Genomic DNA, 22,388 nt, shown 5'->3' with positions numbered 1-22,388 from the left:
GGTAACATATACAGGTCTAGTCCCTCCCGATCGTAGATCTTTCTTACAATCAGGATACTATATAAAATTTAGCACGTGAAAAAGATAAAAATAATTTATTAAAAGAAAAAAGTAGCTTTTGATAAAATACTTACCTTTACCCCCTTTAACCTCTAGGTGTCATCAGTCTTCTGGCTGTCACAGACCCGCCCCCAGGGATCATTATGGCAGCCTGGGCTCACATTATTCCACATTATCACTAAAGCCAAGCAGTAGAGACCACCCTGGACCCTACTAGGGGAGGAGGAAGGATATGTAATATAACAAAACAGACCGAAAACCCTTGAATTTAAAAAAGTGTATATATATTTTTTCAGGTGCAGGAAGATCATCAGACCTCTTCTTGGAGCGTTCCATTTTAATCTATTATTCAAAATATCTGATGGGATCTGGCTGTCGTTCTCTTAGTCGGACTGTTTACAGAGCTCTCACAGACTAAGGCTATGTACACACACTAGATGATTGGCACCAGAGATCAGCGATCATGGTGGTCTTGGTCAAAATTCTAGTATGTGTACAATGTTGTTCTTCGAGCCGTCATAGTGGAAATTTAAATGAGTAGGGACTGTGGGGAGAACACAGCGGGGTGCTAATACCTTTCCTCCACGTTCCCCTCTCCATAAAACAGAGCTATGCTGTGCGTACAGCGCTCGTTCTTCTCCTGTTGCTGAAAACGATCACAAAATATTGTTTCCGATGACAGAAATCTAAGGTGTGGACATAGCCTACCACACAATGCTGCCGCCCTTATAACTCAACCTTCAGTTTGCATTGCATATTTCCTCTTTAAAGCAAACCGATATTTCTACATCTTGTGGGACAGCTTAGAAAGGTTTTGTGACAGAGCCAGAGTTTCCTAAGTAAGTTTACCACTAATTCTTATGAATTTACTTAATCCTCAGATTTTAGTTCAGGCTTTGGTTACATACAGCTTAGCTGGGAACTAAATATTAGACTTAGAACTTCATGTATGTAAGTATGTATCATGTATGTAAGTATGTAAGTCATACAAAAATGTATTTAATAAATCTGCACATAATAAAAAACGTACCAAATACCGGCAAACTGGGAGACATAACCTCTCAACATAAGAGGGCAAATTCTATAGACTGTTCTATCATTTGGAGCAGTATTTCCCAACAGGGGTTGGTGGTACCCTAGGGTTTTTGCAGAGCTTGCCAGGGGTTCCTTGGACCATGTCTATAATACACCATGGCTATCTGTGACCATTTGCCCATTGATCAGGAATGTCGGAGGCATTTTTCTCACGACCACCACACTAATATACTGTGAGCTGTGGATATAGTAATTATAGCTTGGGTTCCATAAGGCCCTGGAAGTTATTTCAAGGGTTCCCTTAAATAAAAAATGTCCAGCAAGGTGGCTTTAGGGGAAAGGGGCTTTGTTTCAAAGATGGTGAGCTGCACATCTTGGACAAATGGTTTGCAATTAGTATGGAAGAGACCACATCAGCCTTGAACAACCAGCAATGAACAGGCTTGGGGGCCTTCAACACCGTCTGTCTTCCACACATAAAGCCATTTCAGCAGCTTACCTTGGCAATCTGAAGGATTGGAAGGAAGATTTCCTAATACCAAGAATGGGATTATGTAACAGGAACAGAGAGACCTCCCAACTTTCATCTGGCTCTCCATGGTATTTGGATGAAGGTGTCTGTGCAATTGATACACTTGGGCAAGCTACAAAACATCTTCAACATTGCAAGAACAAGTTCAGTTGAAATGTGACTACCAATCAATATATGACCTGGATTATTATGAATGTTTAATGAAAATGCACATTATGGGACACTACGCCCAAGGGTGTGACGTCTGCACTCCCTATCATTCTATCAAAGCTGCTGCTTTTCTTCCAGGACTGCCATTAAAAAGCCATGGATGACAAAAGCTGGAGTTACACTGTCCCAGCTCCAGGCTTCATTTCCGGCATCCTACAGTTTCTGGCAATGACCACCACATTAATGTACCGTGAGGTATGGATATAATAATTATAGCTGAGGTTCCTTGAAGACCTGGAAGTAATTCAAGGGTTCCCCCATGTTAAAAAGATTGAGAAAGGCTCAATCAAACTAATATACTGTGAGCTGTGGATATACTAAATATAGCTGAGGTTCATTAAGACCCTGAAGGGTTCCCTTAAATTAAAAATGTCCAGTAAGGTGGCTTTAGGGGAAAGATAGTGAGCTGCACATCTTGGACAAATGATTTGCACGAATTATGAAAGAGACCACATCAGCCTGGAACAACCAGCAAAGAACACGACTGAAGGCCTTCAGTATCATCATCTTCCTCATATAATGGCATTTTAGCATCCTTACCCTGCAAATTGTCTACAATTTGCTTCTCCAGTAAAGGCATTTAAGAGAATAACACCAATAAAGATTTCCTAATACCAAGAATGGGATTATGCAACTGGAACAGAGAGGCCTGACAACTTTCATACCTTTCATGTGACTCATGGACAATTAGCATTGCCTTGTGACACTCCATGGTATTTGGATGAAGGTGTCTGTGCAATTGATGTGTTTTACTACCCTTGGACAAGAAACAAAACATCTTTACCATTGCAAGAACAAGTTTAGTTGAATGTGACTAATTACCAATCAATATATGACCTGGATTATTACGAACGTTCACATACATATTGGCATGGTATTGCTATCTCTGCCTTACAAACATGAATGAGACTTTGGACGATAATCTGACATGTGTACAGAGATTGCCCGATGTCGTTCAAAGATTGGTCCTGATGGAGAGTGAACGACAAGTGAAGGGAGCAATACAAGTGCTCGCTCGTCCCCCCTCCCCTCTCCATAGAACGGCGATGTGTGTACATCGTTCTTTCATTCTCTTTGTCGCTGGAAATGATCATGAAAGATAATTTCCAGTGATACTATTTGAACATGTGTATGCAGCCCGAATCCTTCTCAATCTTGAAATTATTTGAGAATTAAAAGCCAATTCTTGCATCTGCTTATGTCACATACAAAACAAATATTACATACATGCAAACCTAACTTTGCAAGCATACTCTCTTGCAACCATAGGGAAGTTTCCACATTTTAAGGAGAATTATGAAAGCTACCTAGTCACCGCAGAAGCCTGAAGCTTTTATTAAATAGTTCTTATTTAGCAGATGTCCGACCATAATAAACTGAAATCTAATAATTTTCTTTAATCAAAATACATAATTATGCTTGCAATACCCAGCAGTTTACCTACTTCTGGGCTTGGGGCAACCAAAATAACCTTAGCTAAAAACCTGTGAAGATTTGATGTGATTACCCCCCCCCCCCTGCAAAGACCTAGCTGTCATTTTGACAGCTTGATGACTATGTGCTGCAAGAGCAAAGACAGAAGCTTTCTTATTTATGAAAAGGCACATTATGGGACACTTGTCCCCATTACAGCCTCCTCCAAGGATGCAAGGTCTGCACTCCTCATCATTCTATCAACGCTGTTGGTTTTCTTCCAGCTCTGCCATTAAAAAGCCACTGATGACAAAACTCAATCTGTCAGTTGAGTTACATTGTTCCAGCATCAGGCTTAATTCCTGGCATCGTACAGTTTCTGGGAATAAGCTGGCACAAAATGGTATTTCTGCTGAAAACGCCATTTTCCTAGCGATTTATTATTTCCCAATAGACAATGATGAGTGACGGCGAAAGTGTAGAAGATGACAGAGGAGGGAAGACTGACAACTGACAGCTTGGATAGACAGTGATGGAGAAGGGCGGTCTTGTAAGTAAATATGCCATAATGCACCCACCACCCACGGCAGACCTTACCTAGACAACACATACTGTTATTTCTAACTGGCAAGCAGTGATTGGTTGCTAACCTGCAATCAGATACTCTTTTTTGCCTCCCGTCTCCAGTGTCACTCCGCACACTGCGGAAGAAGAAGCTGTGTAGATGAATTGGATATCCTCAGCGGGTCCCTTAAACATCTGCAAAGTAAGAGCAAAGCAACAAATAAATGATTTGTGATTTTATTTAATATTGCAGTATTTACCCTGAGGCTGTAGGCCATGCAAATGGAAACCTGAGCCGCCACACCCGCCATACTAGTCACCATTGGGATGAACTAGACTGCCAACTGTTATTCAGGTCATCTCATACAAAACCAGAACCCAACCTCACTAATGTTCTTCTCTATCAAAGAGCACAAATTTCCCCAACAAAGTATTCCCAGAAAAGTAAAGGGTGTTAAAATCCACAAAATGGAAGGTAGGGCAGATTCATATTAATGCCCATAGTTTTGGCTATGGCAGTGGTCCCCAACCTTTTGGAGGTTCAAGACCACTAAATCTACAGGCTCCCGAACCATGCAAGCGTGGAGAGCCTTGTGTCACTCAAAGGGGAAGAGACTTCCCCCACTGACATCATAATGCTAGAACCGGCCCACAGGCTCCATACGGGGATCTGTAGCGGCTCTAAAGGCTGACCACGAGAGCCGTTGAGCACTGCTGGTGGTCTCTTCTGACAGCTGGGCCGCAGCCCGACCAGGGGTTGGGAACTCCTGGGCTATGGGATGGCCAACAAGCTTGTACAGGTGTGACGGGCAGCACTGTGGCTCAGTGGTTAGTAATCTAGCCTTTGCAGCGCTGGGTCCCAGGTACAAATCTCGGCCAGGACACTATCTGCATGGAAATTGCAGGTTCTCCCTGTGCTTGCGTGAGTTTCCTCCAGGTAGTCCAGTTTCCTCCAACATTCCAAAAACATGCAGTTAGGGTAACTGACTTCCCCCAAAATTGACCTTAGACTGTAATATTAGCATATGATTATGGTAGGGACATTAGATTGTGAGTTCCTTTGAGGCATAGTTAGTGACATGACTATGGACTTTGTACAGCGCTGCGTGATATGATGGCGCTATATAAATACTGTGTAATAATAAAAATTATAATAATAATGGTCCACAGCACTTTTGGCCATGTGGTATAAATAAACAAAAATACAATTTATTTTCATACCTTAATCTGTTTGATTTCATACTGGATCCTCTTGATGGGATTCCCATAGACGTCATTCCCACTTTCGACTTCTTTACCCACAATGACCTTTGCTCGAATCACTACAAGGAAAGATTGGAAAAGATTAATATAAAGCAGTGAAGAAACTGTAAGCCTGAATCCTTCAGGAAGTAAGGGGAGAGTCTTGAAGAGAACCTGTCACCTGAACACCAACAAAGCACCAAACCAGAATCTTGTGCAGAGATACAGCCTGAAACTACATATATATATATATATATATATATATATATATATATATATATATATATACAGCCTGAATATTCAATATATAGAAATACATTCCGAAATTTTCATTTTACACGTCTGTGTGAAGCTGTCGTCATTTATACAATTTACGAGGACAGAACAGGAGCACCACAACATCTAAAATGTATTCATTCCAATAAAATGTTTCTAACAAAATCTGTATTTATAGAACACCTCTTGAGGGCCCAACAATGCCTTCACCCAGGAGATATAAATGAAAAAACCAAGAGAAGAATTTCAGTTTTCATTAACATCTCAAATTCAGAAGAATTAATTCCTAGATCCCAAAAAAACATTGCCTACACTGACAGATTTTAACTGAAACAATACATTTTGATTTTCTAGGTGCTCCTATGTTTTTTATACCCTTTTCTTATTTCATTGCCCTTCTAGTAGTAAGAGATGCCCAGTGTCCCCAAAACTTATTTTGGGGTTGGAATGGGGACCTGGGGCCCATCAGAGGATGTGAGAAGGGGGTCCGCCAGAACGCTTGGCTTTCCTATTACAGTGGCATTTTTGGTAAGGAAGAGGGGTATTGACCTATCAGAGGGCACAAAAATCCTAATTTAGGGCAGATATGACCGGGGCCCAGTAGAGGCTTTTCAGTCCACCTGTGGGCCAGGCCAACCCTTCTGGAAATCCAGCACCACCTACCTTTCCAACACAAACATAAGTTCTCATGAAAGGGAATGACCTATAAGCAGAGCAGACATTCCAATCAGCACGCTTATTTTGGAGAATATCGTGATGCATTCTTAGATTCAGTGCTTCTGAGGATAGCTTGCAGTTGGCCATTAGGATTCAATGAAGTTGAGCAAAGTATTGCTAAGAAGTTCCCCTTCAGCAGGACTTTCTTTTGCATTGGGCATATATGAGTAAAAAATAATTTTTATCAGAAAGATACACTTCTATCACCAGCCTGGACAATTACTATTCAACATATGAAAAGATACATGAGCAGAGTAAAACCAAATGTTAAAACAAGCAGTTCAGTTAGAGATATCAATGTTCTCCCCGACCCCTTTTAGCTGGGCGCACCACCCGGTACATTTAAGTAACCAATCGGCTGGTTTTTGGGTGGTTACTGAACAGTTGGGTCACAATACAGGGGCTGCCATTCGCAAGTATTTCTTAAACACCGTTTTGATTTGGTTTGAGCACTGGATATAGAGCTGAATTATTATTCAAATCACAAATTTCTGCAAAAGTCAAGTATGACCTTGCCCTTCCACCTTCATATTAAAGTTGGTAAAGGTGTTGTCTAGTTTTGCTGCTTATCTTACCTCCATTTTAAACTGATGGCATAGTGACATCATGCTCCTTCTTAGTGACGGATGCAGGGCACCTGTGCAGAACTGCCTAGAACCACCGCCCCCCCCCCCCTTTCAACACCCAAACATGGCGGGCAGCAAAGCAAAAGTCTGCGAACTGGAACAGTCCTGAAAGTAGGAAGTGACCGGCGCATGGATAGATGGGAGAATTTATTCACCTGCTACAGACTAGGAGCGGGCACAATGCTTCCCTAGCTTGGGGCCAACAGATGGGCTGTGCGAATAGGACTCTGAGGGTATACAAGACACAGAGGGAAGGTATGGAAGTGAAAATAGAACCATGCAAGCTACTGTGGGGGCTCATGCTTGCTGAGGAGTGTCTCTGGGCCCTTGTGCATTGGCACACTTTGCACAATACAATACTCATCCCTGGTCCTGCTGGTCAGTGTTTGTAAATGCATCACAATTTCGGACGTGTGGGGGTACAAAGTCCAAATGCTAAAGGTATTATGGATACAAATCCAACAGATGTGATGTGAATTTAGTCATAATAATTGCATTGACCAATCAGAATAGAAGATTTCTTCATTATATCAGTTCTTTATTAACAATCCCCACCTACTAGATTGTAAGCTCTTCGGGGTAGGGTCCTCTCCTCCTATATCACTGTCTGTATTAGTCTGTTTTTGCAATCCCTATTTAATGTACAGCGCTGCGTAATATGTTGGCGCTATATAAATAATAATAACAAGGACCCATAGCCCTGTGCAGAACTGATTTAGGGTCCTTGCGGGGGCCTCTGTAATGGAGTCCGGGGCCCTTGTTCAGCAGAACACATCTCCCTCCCCATTCTGATTTTGTATCAAGGACAAAGGAGTTTTGCAATGCCCTAGACACGTATCCCTTACACATCTGAAATACAGATCACAGATTTTTTTTTTTCCTTCTATTCTTCAACTAGAATTTTGCAAGACGGTTTGAAATTAGGATGGTTGCATAGGGTGGGGGAAGTGAGGCCCAGACAGTTCTCATTTCAGTCAGGCCCTTGTGTATGAATAGTAGAATATGCATATTTCAGCTGCGTCACGTGACTCAATCAGAACCGTGCCACACATCCCGAAATAAAAGATCATCCTGCATTCAGCATAATTTTGGCTTTAAAGCGGCAGATGGGGTTAGTCAAGGTGTCCGGGAAAAGATTAATAAACTCCCGAAATGAACGGTCAGCGATCGTCTGTATTGGGTGGTGGAGCGAAACGATGGTTGTGGCTAACAGACAGATCCAACTCAGTTCCTCTCATGTGCTGCTGAATCATTAGACAAAAATGCATCCAAATTCTGAGAGGATTTGTTGGAAACAGAGAAGCTTTGTGGAGGGAACTGCTAGTCTGCACTTTCCAAGCCAAAACCAAAGCAACGGAGCCAAGAGCTAGTGCAAAACGCGTGATGGGAGAGAGCGAGAAAGAGCAGATGAGAGAGGATAAAATGATAGCAAATGATAAAAGCATAAATAACACGGCCAAGTGCATCACAGACACGACATCATCATAGTAGGATCTGGATGATCTCTGTTAGATTTGATCATTGCCTTGGGTGACATGTTTTTGATTTGGAAGAGAAGAAGGGAGAAAGAAAGGGTTTGTATCTGCAAGATAAGAGCCTAATTTAAAGTGAACCTAAACTCAACTTTTTTAACTTTACATAAAAGGGGTAGGCAATCCTTATATGCAAATTAAAAAATTAAAATTTTTTTTAATATAAAGGGTGCAGCCACCGCCCTAGCGATCAAGACTGAATGGGAGCGCAGAGCCTACTGGGATACCTACGTCACGCATTCCGGGAGGCTCCTGGCTGCTCCTTCTGCGTATGCCCATTTCCGGCATGTGCAGAAGGGGCATTTTTTTCCACCAAGGGGAAATAGATGTCAATCTCATGCTTGTGCAGTGAGATCGGCTCTCTTCTTTTTCCCCTTTCCAGCGGGCTACAACACCTACGCAGTGCAAGATGGGATGACGTATCAAGAGACCAGAAGAGAAGACAAAAGATGGAGGCACCCAGCGCTTTTTCCACGTTGGGATTGAAGAGGAAGCTGACGCGGCACCGTATCGTGCCAGTGTCATCGAGGGATCTGCAGGATTAATGGTAATTTTTTATTTTTACATTAGTTCGGCTTAAAGTGTTGCCCACATTAAATGTATATGGGCACCTAAAGTGACCCGGTCACTAGCTCAGACAAATAAAACTCAAAGAAGCTTGAAAAATAAAAAGGAAAGTTCCTGCAAGAGGCAAGGCCAACCGTTGTTGCCTTCAAGAGCTACAGAAGCTTCCCTTAGACTTTTATTATGGAGTCAGATAGCCCGGTGCTAGGTTCTGTGGTTCCCCGCAGTGCCTTCTCCTTGTCCTAAAATAAGCTGGAGGGCAACTGGAGGAACCACAGCTCCCAAAATGCTGAACAGCAGCCACAAGTGGAGCTTTTAAAAGGGTCAGATAGTTACTCTTTGGAAAGGTGGGTATTCATCGTCTTGCTCTAAAATTTGCCCCCAGTTTTATTTGCTACCATTGGCCATAAAAAAGTCTAAGCCTATTGTGTGTTACTTTCCCAAACTCCGATTCGGCTTGCTCCAATTTTCTGCCCCTTTAAAAGAGCCCTCAAAACTCCACGCTTCAACCTCACCTACCCGTCTTCTTCTGTCTCCTAAACCGTCACTACTTCCCACCATTCCATATCCCCCACCTCCTAGATTGTAAGCTCTTCGGGGCAGGGTCCTCTCCTCCTCCCGTGTCACTGTCTGTATCTGTCTGTCATTTGCAACCCTTATTTCATGTACAGCGCTGCGTAATATGTTGGCGGAGAGAGATGTGTCATAGATAACTCTTACAATTGCAAAGCTACCACTATGCATAATTGGAAAGCCTTCACCCATTAATTCCCAGCAGTGCTCCCATCTGATGGTTGATCAAACAGGATATATATAGTGCCAACATATTACACAGCACTGTACATTAAATAGGGGTTTCAAATGACAGAGAGATACAGACAGTGACACAGGAGAAGGAGAGCCCACCCTCACCCCCGCCCCTGCGGAGCTTACAATCCGGGAGGTGGAGGAAAGATTGGAATGAAGGACCTGATGGCAGGGAGATATTGCAGCCTCTGTTGTTGACAGTGATTATTCATTGCAAACCAACAAAGCTCTCAATGTGCTAACCTTAGTATGCAGTCTGGGTGCTGCTGTGCAAGGGTTTATACTAGAGTACGTAGACCAGTTCTATGTATACATGGAATCACATGGCTGAATACACACAGAACTAAAATTTGATTATTATAAGATTGTCTGGAGGTGAGCTAAAGGGGTCTCCAAACAACGTGATAAATGTAGAAAATTTTTTAAATTTTTTTTTTAAACTGTATTAATAAAGTGCCATCATATTACGCATCGCTGTACATTTAATAGGGGTTGTAACTGACAGACAGATACAGACAGTGACACAGGAGGAGGAGAGGACTCTGCCCTGAAGCTTACAATCTAAGACATTAGCACTTGACAATTATTGAGCTTCCTATGAATTGGGACATCATTAGGAGCCTTGGTAATGGAAGAGACTTGTTACTGCAGACAGCAATTTTCCAATTTGCTAAGATATTTCCCTGCCATCAGGTCCTTAATTCCACTATAGAGAAAAGAGAAGGAGCACAGGTCCTGCGGGTACATTTCTGTCAGCTATTGGCTATTATTTGTAATTATATAGCACTGACCTATTACACAGCGCTGTACAAAGTCCATAGTCATGTCACTATCCTTCAAAGTAGCTCAAAATCCAATGTGCCTCTCATAGTCATATGTCATTAACGTCAGTCTAAAGTCAATTTTAAGTCAATTAACCTAACTGCATGTTTCTAGGATGTGGGGCAGACTGGAGTGCTTGGAAGAAGCCCACACAGACACAGAGAGAACATACAAACTCCATGCAGATGCAAACCTGAGACCTAGCACTGCAAAGGCAACAGTGCTAGCCACTAAGGCCACCACGCTGGAAGGGGAGATATACATATGTCTGTATATGATTGGCTTTACTATAATGTTCGGATAATCCAAAAAGGAAGATCATTAAAAGAATGCAAGCTTTACACCCAGCTTTTAGCACCAATTTTTAAAAATGAAATGGTCCCCTAATAGCATTGTAGAACAATAAACCAGTACAATCTTCAATACTACCCTTCAATCCTAAACTGCCCCCACAATACTTTCCTATTGCCGTCAGGGTTTTAGTATGCACAGGCAGCGCACTTACAGTAGGTCCTCAGTCTATGAGGTTAAATAAAAGCCAACATCATTTAACCTGGAAGACTGAGGACAAACTATCAGTACATTGCCTGTGTCTATAAAACTCTTCTAGCTGCTCCGTGCCAAAAAAAAAGAATCTAAGCAACATTTACTTGGGTAAAAGACATTGTCAGGAGTTTATATGAAAACCTTTGCTGCTGGAACGCTGCCCGCAGAAGCACAAGACAAACAGGCTGAGTCAAACTGTGCAAGTTCCAGGTACCAAAATATCAGCCGAAAGCACGTGAGGAAAACAGAATCAAATGAAGGTCTGCCTTAAATTAAACTCCGGTCAAAGCTCTCTCTGCTAATGGCACATCTGGTTTCAATCTTTTCAAGTGAACCTGTCCCAGGCTCAAGATGCCTAATCTAGAACAGAAGCTGGAAGCAGACAAGATTAATGACCCCGGTGTCACAGAATGAAGAAACCTGCTGCTCTCCCAGGCTCCTCAAACAACTAAAAAAAGACCTAAGATTGATATAATTTTTTTAAGTTTAAGTCAATGGAAAATTACAATGTTGCAAAGGAAAGAGAAAACTGAGAAAATGCTCCATCCTGCCTGCAGCAGACAAATGGCATCATCCAAGCCCAGCCAAGTCCGGAGAAGATACACTTGGAATGGATCTGGTCCAGGATTCAAAATGTTTACTAGCAAATAGCAAATGGCTTGCATAACAAAGTCCATTCCAGGTTTGCTGGATCGCCCAGCTTCACTGATAAAAGTATATCCTCTCCAGTCTTGGAGAGATTTAATAAATCAGGCTCAAAAGTAAAGTTAGCTCAATGATGGCTATGTAAAGATAAATGTTTTTTTCTTAAATTATACTATTGCATGAATGATGATATATCAGGAACTTCTTCATACAAATACTGAAATTTTCTTTTGAACTCTTTGGTAATTGTTATTAAGCAGGTCTGTAATACTTTCATAGAAAACATTGCTACATTTCTGAAACCACAATCGCAAACATGGCTTAGTTTGGAACCCTATGATGGGGACCTACAATGACCATTGAATATGCATAGAATAAATCCTAAAAAAACATGCTTGGGATGCCTTAAAGCTGTAGATGCTTTAGGTATTGTGGATTCCTTGCAGGGTTGCTGCAGAGTGGGGAATCAAATTGTGTTTCAGTCCAATGGTCATTGGGTTTTTCTGTGTCATGATATGGATTTAGATCACTTGGTATTGCCTACGGCCACACCACCCTGGATGCACCCAAACTCATCTGACCTCCTGGTCAGTACTTGGATGGGAGGCCAATTGGTAATTACTTTTGCAAAGATTTTTTTTAGAGGTAGGTACTATGTACCTTTGTACTCATTCCACTGGCTAAGGGTTTAGCTATCTAGGGCCCCGCTTATTAAAGGGGCTTCGAGATTCCACTATAAGCCCACTAAAATAAACTTCACAACTATTTTAGAGGCCAGTCTTTGGAAGAAGCCCCGTCCCCCAACTGGAGAAGCCTTCTTCTCTTACTGTTGAAGGAAGCCATAGGGCTTGGTATGGATATTTGAAGAGGTCACTGCCCCCCTTTACCACACACCACCCTTCCTTAAATTATCCAAGACTAAAAATAAAAATGCTGGCCATACATATACTAAGTTTTGGAATGGCCTTTTTACATCAATGAACTTTAATTGTTTATTCTAAGTATAGTTTTGGTGTCATTATCCTCCTCAGAGAACACAGACAACAATTCATTCCTTCCAGGAGATATTTTTACAGCTCCTTTACACAACCATATCATTAGACAACCGTAACAGTACTTTTGTACTAATTTGAAGCCAGCTTGTTACAGAATAAACACACGGCCTTTAGGCAGAGTTGCCGTTTACCAACAACCTTCCGATACAGCTTCTCGGGGCCCCATTGCCTCCTTATGTGAGGACACATCAAAACATGTTACTTTTCATGTTATTTTTGCCAATGAGGCTGATTTAATAGTATGCAATGTATTATGTAAAATAAATCAGGTACGCATTCTTATTCTTTGATTAAGGAGTACACATAAGTCAATGGGAGCACGTTAACCCATGCAATTTGAGTAGTTTAAGGCATAGTTTTACATGGCGACCATGCAATCATAATGCATGGGTATTAAGACCCACTGATAATGCATGAGATCCACTCCTGGCATAGTTTAGCTACATTTGGAAAATGGTGGGGTCTTCTGACACCACCCTAAGTGCCTAATTCGAGATAACATACAATGAAAAAGTATATACAAAATACATCATAATGGAAGTGCATAGGTGCCTGAAGCTTTAAATATAATCTATTATCTTACAATGTTTATATGAGGGAAGGCTGTGATATGGACATTGGGGATCCCTCAATAACTCATTACTTGTATGTGTCTTCAATAGTATATAGGAACCTTTCATAAGAAGATCATGGAGGCAACCAATGTCACCAATATCAAGATTTACGGTTCTCCTGACCTTTCTACTCCTTTCAAGTGTTTCCTTGCATGGAGGGCACCCCAGGTGTACACCAGGGTGAGCAGGAGGAAAATCAGCTACTAAGCCCAGGAGATATCCAAGCTGAGGTCCTCAAGAGAAATAAGAAGACCTTTGGTCTTTAGTGATCTCCTAGATGATGTCCTCAGGATTAATAAAATGACCTAACATATGTGACACAGAACCTAATAGGAAGTCAGGGACAGAATATTTACCTCCAATTACCCCTACTCCACCAAAGTCATATACTTATCTGTCCATGGTCCTGCATGGACCATTGGTAGTCTCTCAACAAACATTTCTGTGTTTCTTTGGTAACTTTACTAGGATTCATGGAGGAAACACCAAAGACGGGTCCAGAGGACACCAGGATAGGCAAAATAAAAATCAACAACTAAGCCCAAGAGATCTCCGACCTCAGGAGCAATAAAATGTCCCAACAAATGTGACACAGAAGCTAATAGGAATTCCGGCACAGAATACCTCCAAACACCCCTACCCCCTCAAAGTCATATACTCATTAGTTCATAGTCCTGCCAGAAGCACAATGTGGACAATGGGTAGCCACCCAACAAACATTTCTGAGTTTACTCCAAGTTGTAAATATACAGGGCTTCATGGAGGAAACACTAAGAGGGGTCACTAAAGTGGGCAGGAGGAACATCAGCAACTAACCCAAAAGATCTCTAAGCTGATGTCCTAAGAGTAATAGGATGAGCCGAATCAAATGACACAAAGCCTCTAAGAAAGTCTGTAACAGAATACTTACCTCCAAACACCCCTACCCCCTCAAAGTCATATACTCATCTGACCATGGTCCTGCCAGAAGCACACTGTGTGGACAATAGGTAGCCACCCAACAAACATTTGTGGGTCTACACAAAGTGTTTCCTTTGGTAACTTTACAGATCTGCATGGAGGAAACCCCAAAGCAGGGTCAGAAGATACTAAGGTGGTTAGGGGGAAAATCAGCAGCTAAGCCCAGGAGATCTACAAGTTGACGTCTTCATAAAAGGATGACCGGTGTTCTCCTCGGCCCCTTTTAGCGGGACGCACCACCCTGCATTTTCAGTAACTACTTGTTTTTGGGTGGTTACTGAAAATGTGGATCACAAAGAAGCTGCCACCACTAGCCTACAGCCTCTTCCCACCCAGCTTGAAAAAAATTGGGGTGAGAATACTGATGACCCAACTCACAAGACACAGAGCTTCAAGGGAAGTCAGGGAGAGGTCCGAGGACACCAAGGTGGGCAGAAGCAAAGTCAGCAACTAAGCTCAGGAGATGTCTCCACTAAAGTCTTTAGGAAATATATAATGAACCAACAGAGAAGCCTTTGCCTCAAAATATCACTTTTAAGCCTAATTTACAGTGAAACTTAAACTTTTAACACCACCCCCACCCCAATAACTACTCATGTATAAAAATTGCCTCCATAGCATTGTGGTTAGTACACATGTGGATGCATAGAGGGGTGCATGGTTTTGGGTGGTCAGAAAAATAATACACGCAGCACTTGGTGGCCATCAAATAACAACAACCACATTGCAGTTGCCTATCTATGGCTTTTGGCACTCTCTAAATTCTACAGATATGGAATCCCCACACCGACAATGCTAAAACTGGGGCAAAACTTGCAGCGTACAAGTCTGCATGTATGGACTGTATGGGTTTAGAGGCAATTTGTAAGACTTTGGTGGACTGAAATTCTTGTTCAGGTTCGGAAAGGGTGAACATGGACTGAAGAATTAAATCCTGAATGCAGTCTGGTTAGATGAAGCATCCAAGGAGAAGGCTAGGTATTCACAGCAGAGGTGAGTGGATCCTACCATTCATTTATGGGGGGGAGGGGTACATCCTGGCATGACCTGGAGCCAATGCTGACATTCAGCAGCAGCTTGCATCTCTTCCGACCGCAGTGTGGTCTGCAGACTTCCTGAGTAATATATTTTAACTCTGCTGCTCCGGGCTACAGAAGACACAGGAGAGCAATGGAGGGTATTTGTCACAGAGATGAAAGGAGGCTGAAAAACACTAAAAACAAGAGAACAGCTGAATTTACCAACACTCAGCAAGAAAGACTGAAGTTCCTGCTGGCCAAGCACTCCACAAGCACAATACAGAGCAGACCGTAAGACTCAGCGACCACATTCTACCGGCCCATAAAATAAATACACATACAATGCGAAAGCACAAATGTCCTTTTAAAAGCCTAAGAAGAATTACTTTACCCCTGACTTGCAGCCATCTAAAGTGTGTTACCCTTCACCATGAACTTCTTTTTGGGTCTACTTAGATTGTAAGCTCTTTGGGGCAGGGTCCTCTGCTCCTGTATCACTGTCTGTATTAGTCTGTCATTTGCAATCCCTATTTATTGTACAGCGCTGCGTAATATGTTGGCGCTATATAAATCCTGTTAAATAATAATAACATGCACCATGGTTGACACTGCTAGAAACTCCGTGAGCTCCTAACTTCCTGTGTTCTCCTTGCCTGTGCTGACTTATCACATACATCCCAACAGGACAAACCCTATGACCCATATGTGCCAACATGACACCCATAGAGAAGTCTTTTATCCCCACTTTTAGCCTTTGGTCATGTGACAAACAGTAGACTGGAACAGAATCACCCCCTAACTCCCCTACAGCAGGGGTCTGCAACCTGCGGCTCTGGAGCCGCATGCGGCTCTTCAGCCTCCTTGTTGTGGCTCCCTTCGGCTGCCGCAGGGAGATCTCTGATGGGGGATCCCCTTCCTCCCAAGACACTGCGGAGGAGGGGGATTCCCTATCCGGTGTTCTAATGAAAAAAATCTACCAGTGAAATAAATCTACCACGGGGCGTGTACAAATGGGTGTGTACAATGACATCCCCCTCCTTTGAACCCCAATTCCTCTGGAATGGGGAGATGTACAAAACCAAAAATGTAGGTGCAAGTGGGGGACACCTGTGACTAACACCCCCTAAAATTTAATTGTTAGGCTATCATCAGAACATAAAGAACTCTGCCCATCAAAAAAATCTACCGCTACACATTGCTGGAGGCACCTGAACCCCAATTTCTCGGGAAAAGGAAGGGGGAACAGGTGAACAAAATTAGAGGTGCAAGTGGGGGACACCTGTGGTTAACACCTCCTTAAAACTCCACCCATCAAAAAACCCCTACCCTGTTACACATTGTTGGAGGCTTCTAGCACCTAAACCCCAATTTATCTGGAAACGGGGGTACAGGTGAAAAAAATTTGAGGTGCAAGTACGGGACACCTGTGGCTAACACCTCCTAAAAATTCATAAAAACTCTGCCTATCGAAAAAATCTACCCTGTTACACATTGCTGGAAGCATCTAGCATCTGAACCCCAATTTCTCTGGAACGGGGGGGGAGGCGGTACAGGTGACCAAAATAGAGGTGCAAGTGGGGGACAACTTATGGCTAACACCACCTACAATTGAATCGCTAAGGCATCGTCAGAAAATAAAGAACTCTGCCATCAAAATAATCTACCCTGTTACACATTGCTGGAGGCTTCTAGCACCTGAACCCCAATTACTCAAGATTGGGGGGTACAGGTGAACAAAATTAAAGCTGCAAATGAGGGACACCTGTGGCTAACACCTCCTACAATTGAATCGCTAAGGCATCGTCAGAAAATAAAGAACTCTGCCCATCAAAAAAATCTACCCTGTTACGTTAGAAGCTGGAGGCTTCTAGGGGCATAGTTCAGTGTTTAATTTATTTCAAAGTAGGCCTACACATGCACACTTGTTGTAACAGGTAAAATTAAAAAAATATTTAAACTTTTAAAAGTTTATAAACTGTGTTATGTTTTGCGGCTCCAGACTATTTTTCTTTAGTGGAAGAGGAGGCAAAATGGCTCTTTTGATAGGAAAGGTTGCTGACCCCTGCCCTACAGTGTTCAACCTAAAAACAGCCGGGTGGTTACTGAAAAGTGCTGGGTGGTGCACCTGGCTAAAAGGGGCTGAAGAGAATTTGGTGGGTTGGGCACCAAAGTCTCCTCAGCCCCTTTTAGCCGGGCGCACATAGGGGTGGACATAGGGAGTGTGCCCTAGACCCTCCGCAGCCAACAAGGGCCCAGGTAATTTTAGCATGAGGGGCAAAGAGTTTTGCACAGGGGCACACTGTTGGCAATGCCCCAGTCGAACACACTGTGTGGATCATGGGTAGCCACCCAACAAACATTTCTGGTTTAACATCAATGCTGTGGATCATCTTCAGCCACTTCCTGTCTACATGCAATAGTTGCATGGTAATTCCCGGGGCGGCTTCTTGTTGGTGACAACACTAACCCACTTCTACGGTACGTATGTATGGTGAAGCCATTTTTTGTCTCCAATGGAAGCCACTTATTTCTCCATCAAAAGTCTCTATGATGGTGAAAACACAGTAGCACAACGGAGATGCAGCACAAAGAAAATAAAAGGGAGCTTTATTCCATCATATATGAGAATTTAGTAAATGGAACCAAATCTAATTTATAAAATAAAAATGTTGTAATTTAATTCTCGGCAGTATAAAATATACGACATTTACCGAACCAATAAATTGGGTTCAGATGATAAAGTTCAGGCCAAGACATTCACCAAACATCCTCGGCATTTTATTTACAGGGTGATATTTAGAAAACAGATTTTTGCTGTTAGTCTTTCGGATTGTTTTTGTTGTCCGAGGCCAAGGAAAGTATTTCGAGGTCGATGAAGTTTGCTCAGGAGAGAACTAGCGTGGTGAGATTTGAGCGGAGGATTACAATGTGCTGGAGGAATTTGGCAATTTCATTTCAGCTTTAGGAATTAACAAAATACTTTGAGGGTTGTGTCCGAAATACCAAAAATGGAGTTAATGTGGAGTCAAATTCTAAACATGGAATGGGAAAGGATTAGAACCCCTGGCAAGTTGTTTTTTTTTTTTTTTTTTTGCAGATTCACTCACAATATTTCAATATTTACCCAGGTCAACAACATTCCAGCTTCTGCACACCCTGCCATTCTGTCAATTGGGGCCCTGGGCAATTCCCAACTTCTTACCACAGAGATAATTTTAGACACAATAAGGCCAGGGTTAAATATGAAGTAGGGGCCTCTAATTTGCAGCATTTTAGCTCCCTGCTCCACCTACCACTGTGTCAGTTGGGGCCCTTGGAGAGGATGGGACTCTTGCAAATTGCCCTTTCCTCACAATTTAGTCAGCTGCTCATTCCCTAACCCAGGGTTTTAGACAAAATGGGGCCCTGGGCAAATATAAAGTGGGGCACAGCATTTCAGCTCCCTGCAAACCCTGCCATTCTATTATTTTGGGCCAGGATCAGGATCCTAGGCAAATGCCTATTTCTCACCCTTGGGACAGTTCTAGAAAAAATATGGCCTGGGATAATTATAAAGTAGGGACCCCTAACTTGCAGCATTCCAGCTTCCTGTACCACCTAACATTCTGTCATTTGGGGACCCTGGGGCAGTTGCTCATTCCCTAGCCCGGAGATTTAGACAAAATTGGCCCCTAGACAAACAAAGTGGAGCCCCTAAAAACACAAGCATATCAGCTTTCTGCACAAGCTACCATTCTCCCAACTGGGGCCCTGTAGTAGATCGGGGTCCTGTGCAATTGTCTAGTGTGCCCTATCCTAAAACTTGGATAACTGACATTTACCAAACATTCTCCGATGCTAAAGCATAAATTCCAACTGCAGCCAAAACATATTTTTTATTGTTTTGGTTAGAAGATTTGGGGGAAGAATATAACCCCAGTCATGTTTTACCTGCTGCCTGTGGCCCCCCACAATGAGGTTCAATGGGTCACTAAGTATGAGGGCGACATAAGCTATATCTATGGAGTATGTAGCAGGCATCCAGTGATACCAATGTTCCATGTGCCATGTTCCACAGTGCTCTCTGCCTATCAACCCAAATATAAACTAAGCTTGATTTACAATGTTTTAACATTTTATACTCGAGTATATACCCTAAGCTAAACAACAAGTGTCCCTATTAGACAGATTTCCCAGCTCTGTCCACCATTACAATATCTATGTCCCAAGGCCTACAGAGTAATCATACTTTAGAAGTCATTTCAAGCCCAACATTCCAATGCTCATCTCATCACTTTGATCCCTTATGAAGCAAGGAAAACTCGATTGGTTTACCAGTTTGAATTCTTACAAAGAAACCAAAAAGATTCTGGACCCTAAACCCATTGGTATGGTGCTCTTGTTTCCTTCAACTTGCTCACCGTTGAATATTGACCTAACATTTGATCCGACGCCTCCTATCCTGCCTAGGTCACCACCATCATTTAGCTAGGAAGTTAGGAAAAATACAAACACCTGATGTTTCCAAATCTGGGTCAACCCCAGCTAAAAATATCAAAAACAAAATAATTACCTTATGATTAAAAACTAAAATATAATTTGTTCCAACACTCCCTTGGAGTACTTCCAGGATGTATGACAACACAACACAATTTCCTTATGACTTATTCTCTAATTGGTTATATCTCAGCATCTGATAAAGCAAAGATGCTGATTGTATTATCTGACCTACAGAAGAGCCAACAATAGAACAAATCTGTACAGACAGTACCATGTGAATAGGGAACAGCAGGAAGGTGAATGTGTGAAATACAGACCAAAGTTTCCCAATTGTAAATCAGACCACATATCTGCTGAAAATACACATTTTTCCTGCTATGAGTAGTTCAGCTTCTGTCTCATTTTACAGAACACGTATAGAATATTCTGCTCAGCGCGAGTCAAATCAGGTCAATCTAAAGGAAAATAAAAAAAAAAGGAATGTTCTGCTTTGTATCTGAAAGTCGCTACCTACACGATCACAGGAATCAAACATGAGTAGACAATGAGTAATTGTCATGGGTGATTATCAGCATGGAGTTTGTATGTTCTTTATTTTACATGGCTTATCCTAAAACATACTGGAAGATTAAAGAGGCCCTGTCATCTGACCACTTGATATTGTCCTATAGGATTATTTGTGCATGTTTTAGGCATGTTACCTGTAAACGCCTCTCTTGCACAGATGGCTGCTGGGTGCCACCATCTTGGATGTGATATTGGCCAACCCAGTAGACTCGGAGCTGTCACTCAAATGAAGGTCCACAGACTCAACCACAGTCACAGCTGATCCCATTCAAGTGAATGGTTGCAGTTGCAAACCATTTTTTGCATATGGCTGTGGCAAATCTGTACTGTGAGCCCAAGAGGGGCTAACCTTGCAGTGAAACCCGTATGAAAGGGGCCACATGCATATAAAATGCCCTGCTTCGGGGCCCTTGTTCATTTTCCATTAGACCTATGCAGGAAGGGAGGTCGTACTATTATACCTCATACAAAATAAATCCTTTCCATTATTTTTTTACCCATAGCTTTACAAGGCAATATCCTCTTTAAAATAAAAGTACACCACCGGACATTCACAGTTCCAATCCCATGTTTTGCTACACGCGTGTGAAAAAGAAAACTGGAGAATGTGCATTATCGGCCCTCAGTAAATGATGCCCATATGTGTAGCTGGCCATTTTAGGAAGTGCGAGTCCTCCTTAAAAAATGAGGAATGTTGATTTGAAGTCAGCATCTCTCCTCCCCATTCTGCCTCATCTGGAGGTAGTTAGATGACAAAGGGGGTGAGTGAGCCCCACGTGTACTGCGTACAAGACAAACTCGCTGTGATTTCTCAGACCCACAAGGAAGGATTGTAATACAAAAAGATCCAAATTATAATAATATACTGAAATAATCACGGCAAAAAATGCTAACACGGGTCATCTGCAATGCAAAGGCCACATAACCCATTGTCTTAATATTATTGTTGACTGGTTGCTGTAGATTGCTGCCTGGGGCATTTCGTTCTTTGCCTCGTTGGAGAAGACCTGGTCAGTCCGTCATACTCATCTGATCTGATGGCACCCAACAACTCAATCCTACCTTTTACGTCACTAAGAATGACCAACAATGGCATGCCATTGGGTAGGAGGATGGTGAGCAGGCCTTGGAACCCATAGTGTTCTTGTGATGGTTTCTAACAAATACTACCCAGAAGACCTGGTTAGTCCATGAAGACTGTAGACCGAACTGCACCCATCAACTAAACCTGGAAATTCTCTGACCTTTAGGCTTTGGCAAACAGCCCACCTTCCCTCACTGGAATGAGGTACCTCAATGACCAACAAAGGCATGCCATTGGGTAATAAGAACCATGTCATGGAACCATTTTGGTTGACTAATTGCTACTGATTACCACCTAGGGCTTTTAGTTTCATATATATGAAGTTATCTAACTAAATTCTAGCAAGCAAACCTATCATGTACCTTCAATTGATCCCAAATCGTCTTCTGGTCAATCCATGATAATAGTGGACATGACTACCTCAATCAACCCTACATTTATCAAGCAAACCTTAAAATTCTCTGACCTTTAGATCTGGCCCTTACTGGAATGACCAACCAAAGGCATGCCATTATGTAAGGAGAGATGGTTAGCAGGCCATGGGATCCATTGTGTCCTCATGGTTGACTGGTTACTGTTGATTACTACCCAGGGCAATTTGCTTTTTGCCTCGTCAAAGCAGACCTGGTCAGTCCATGATACTGCCCCTTATCAACCTTACACTCATCAAGCAAACCTCATTTCCCGAACCTTCCTTCATTCGAATGAGGTGCCCTAAAGGCCAAGAGAAGTAGAAATCCAAACTACCGACCTCCACACTCCCAGATATCTCCCTGTCCTGGTCTGCTGGTACGTTAGGTGTAGACTGCACACAGCTGAATGACAATAAAGCAATGTGTACAGTGGCTTGGATCTGTGAGAATAGCTCTAAAAGCACAGCAAAGCCGAGCTAAGGACTTCCATGAGCAAAGTTTCAGTAAGAGATATGAAGAGGGACAGTCCCTCCAAATCAGGGGCAGTTGAGGGTATTGAAGAGGTACAGTCCCTCCAAATCAGGGGCAGGTGGGGGGTATGAAGAG

The 22,388-nt window shown here is 42.5% G+C and overlaps 1 protein-coding gene across 1 annotated transcript in view; it reads right to left on the bottom strand.

The window, feature by feature from the left end:
• Positions 1–22,388, bottom strand: part of TIMP2 (TIMP metallopeptidase inhibitor 2) — a 39,224-nt gene that overhangs the window by 13,245 nt on the left and 3,591 nt on the right. The window contains exons 2-3 of the mRNA XM_072403361.1: positions 5,036–5,136; positions 3,901–4,009 (exon numbers count right to left, since the gene is read on the bottom strand). Coding sequence (XP_072259462.1) covers positions 3,901–4,009; positions 5,036–5,136 — 210 coding nt within the window. The remainder of the gene's footprint in view (positions 1–3,900; positions 4,010–5,035; positions 5,137–22,388) is intronic.

This window comes from Pyxicephalus adspersus, chromosome 3 (genome assembly GCF_032062135.1).
Source record: "Pyxicephalus adspersus chromosome 3, UCB_Pads_2.0, whole genome shotgun sequence".
Classification (NCBI taxonomy): Eukaryota; Metazoa; Chordata; class Amphibia; order Anura; family Pyxicephalidae; genus Pyxicephalus; species Pyxicephalus adspersus.
Note: the sequence above shows the minus strand (reverse complement) of the source record. Positions and strands in the feature narration are given on the sequence as shown.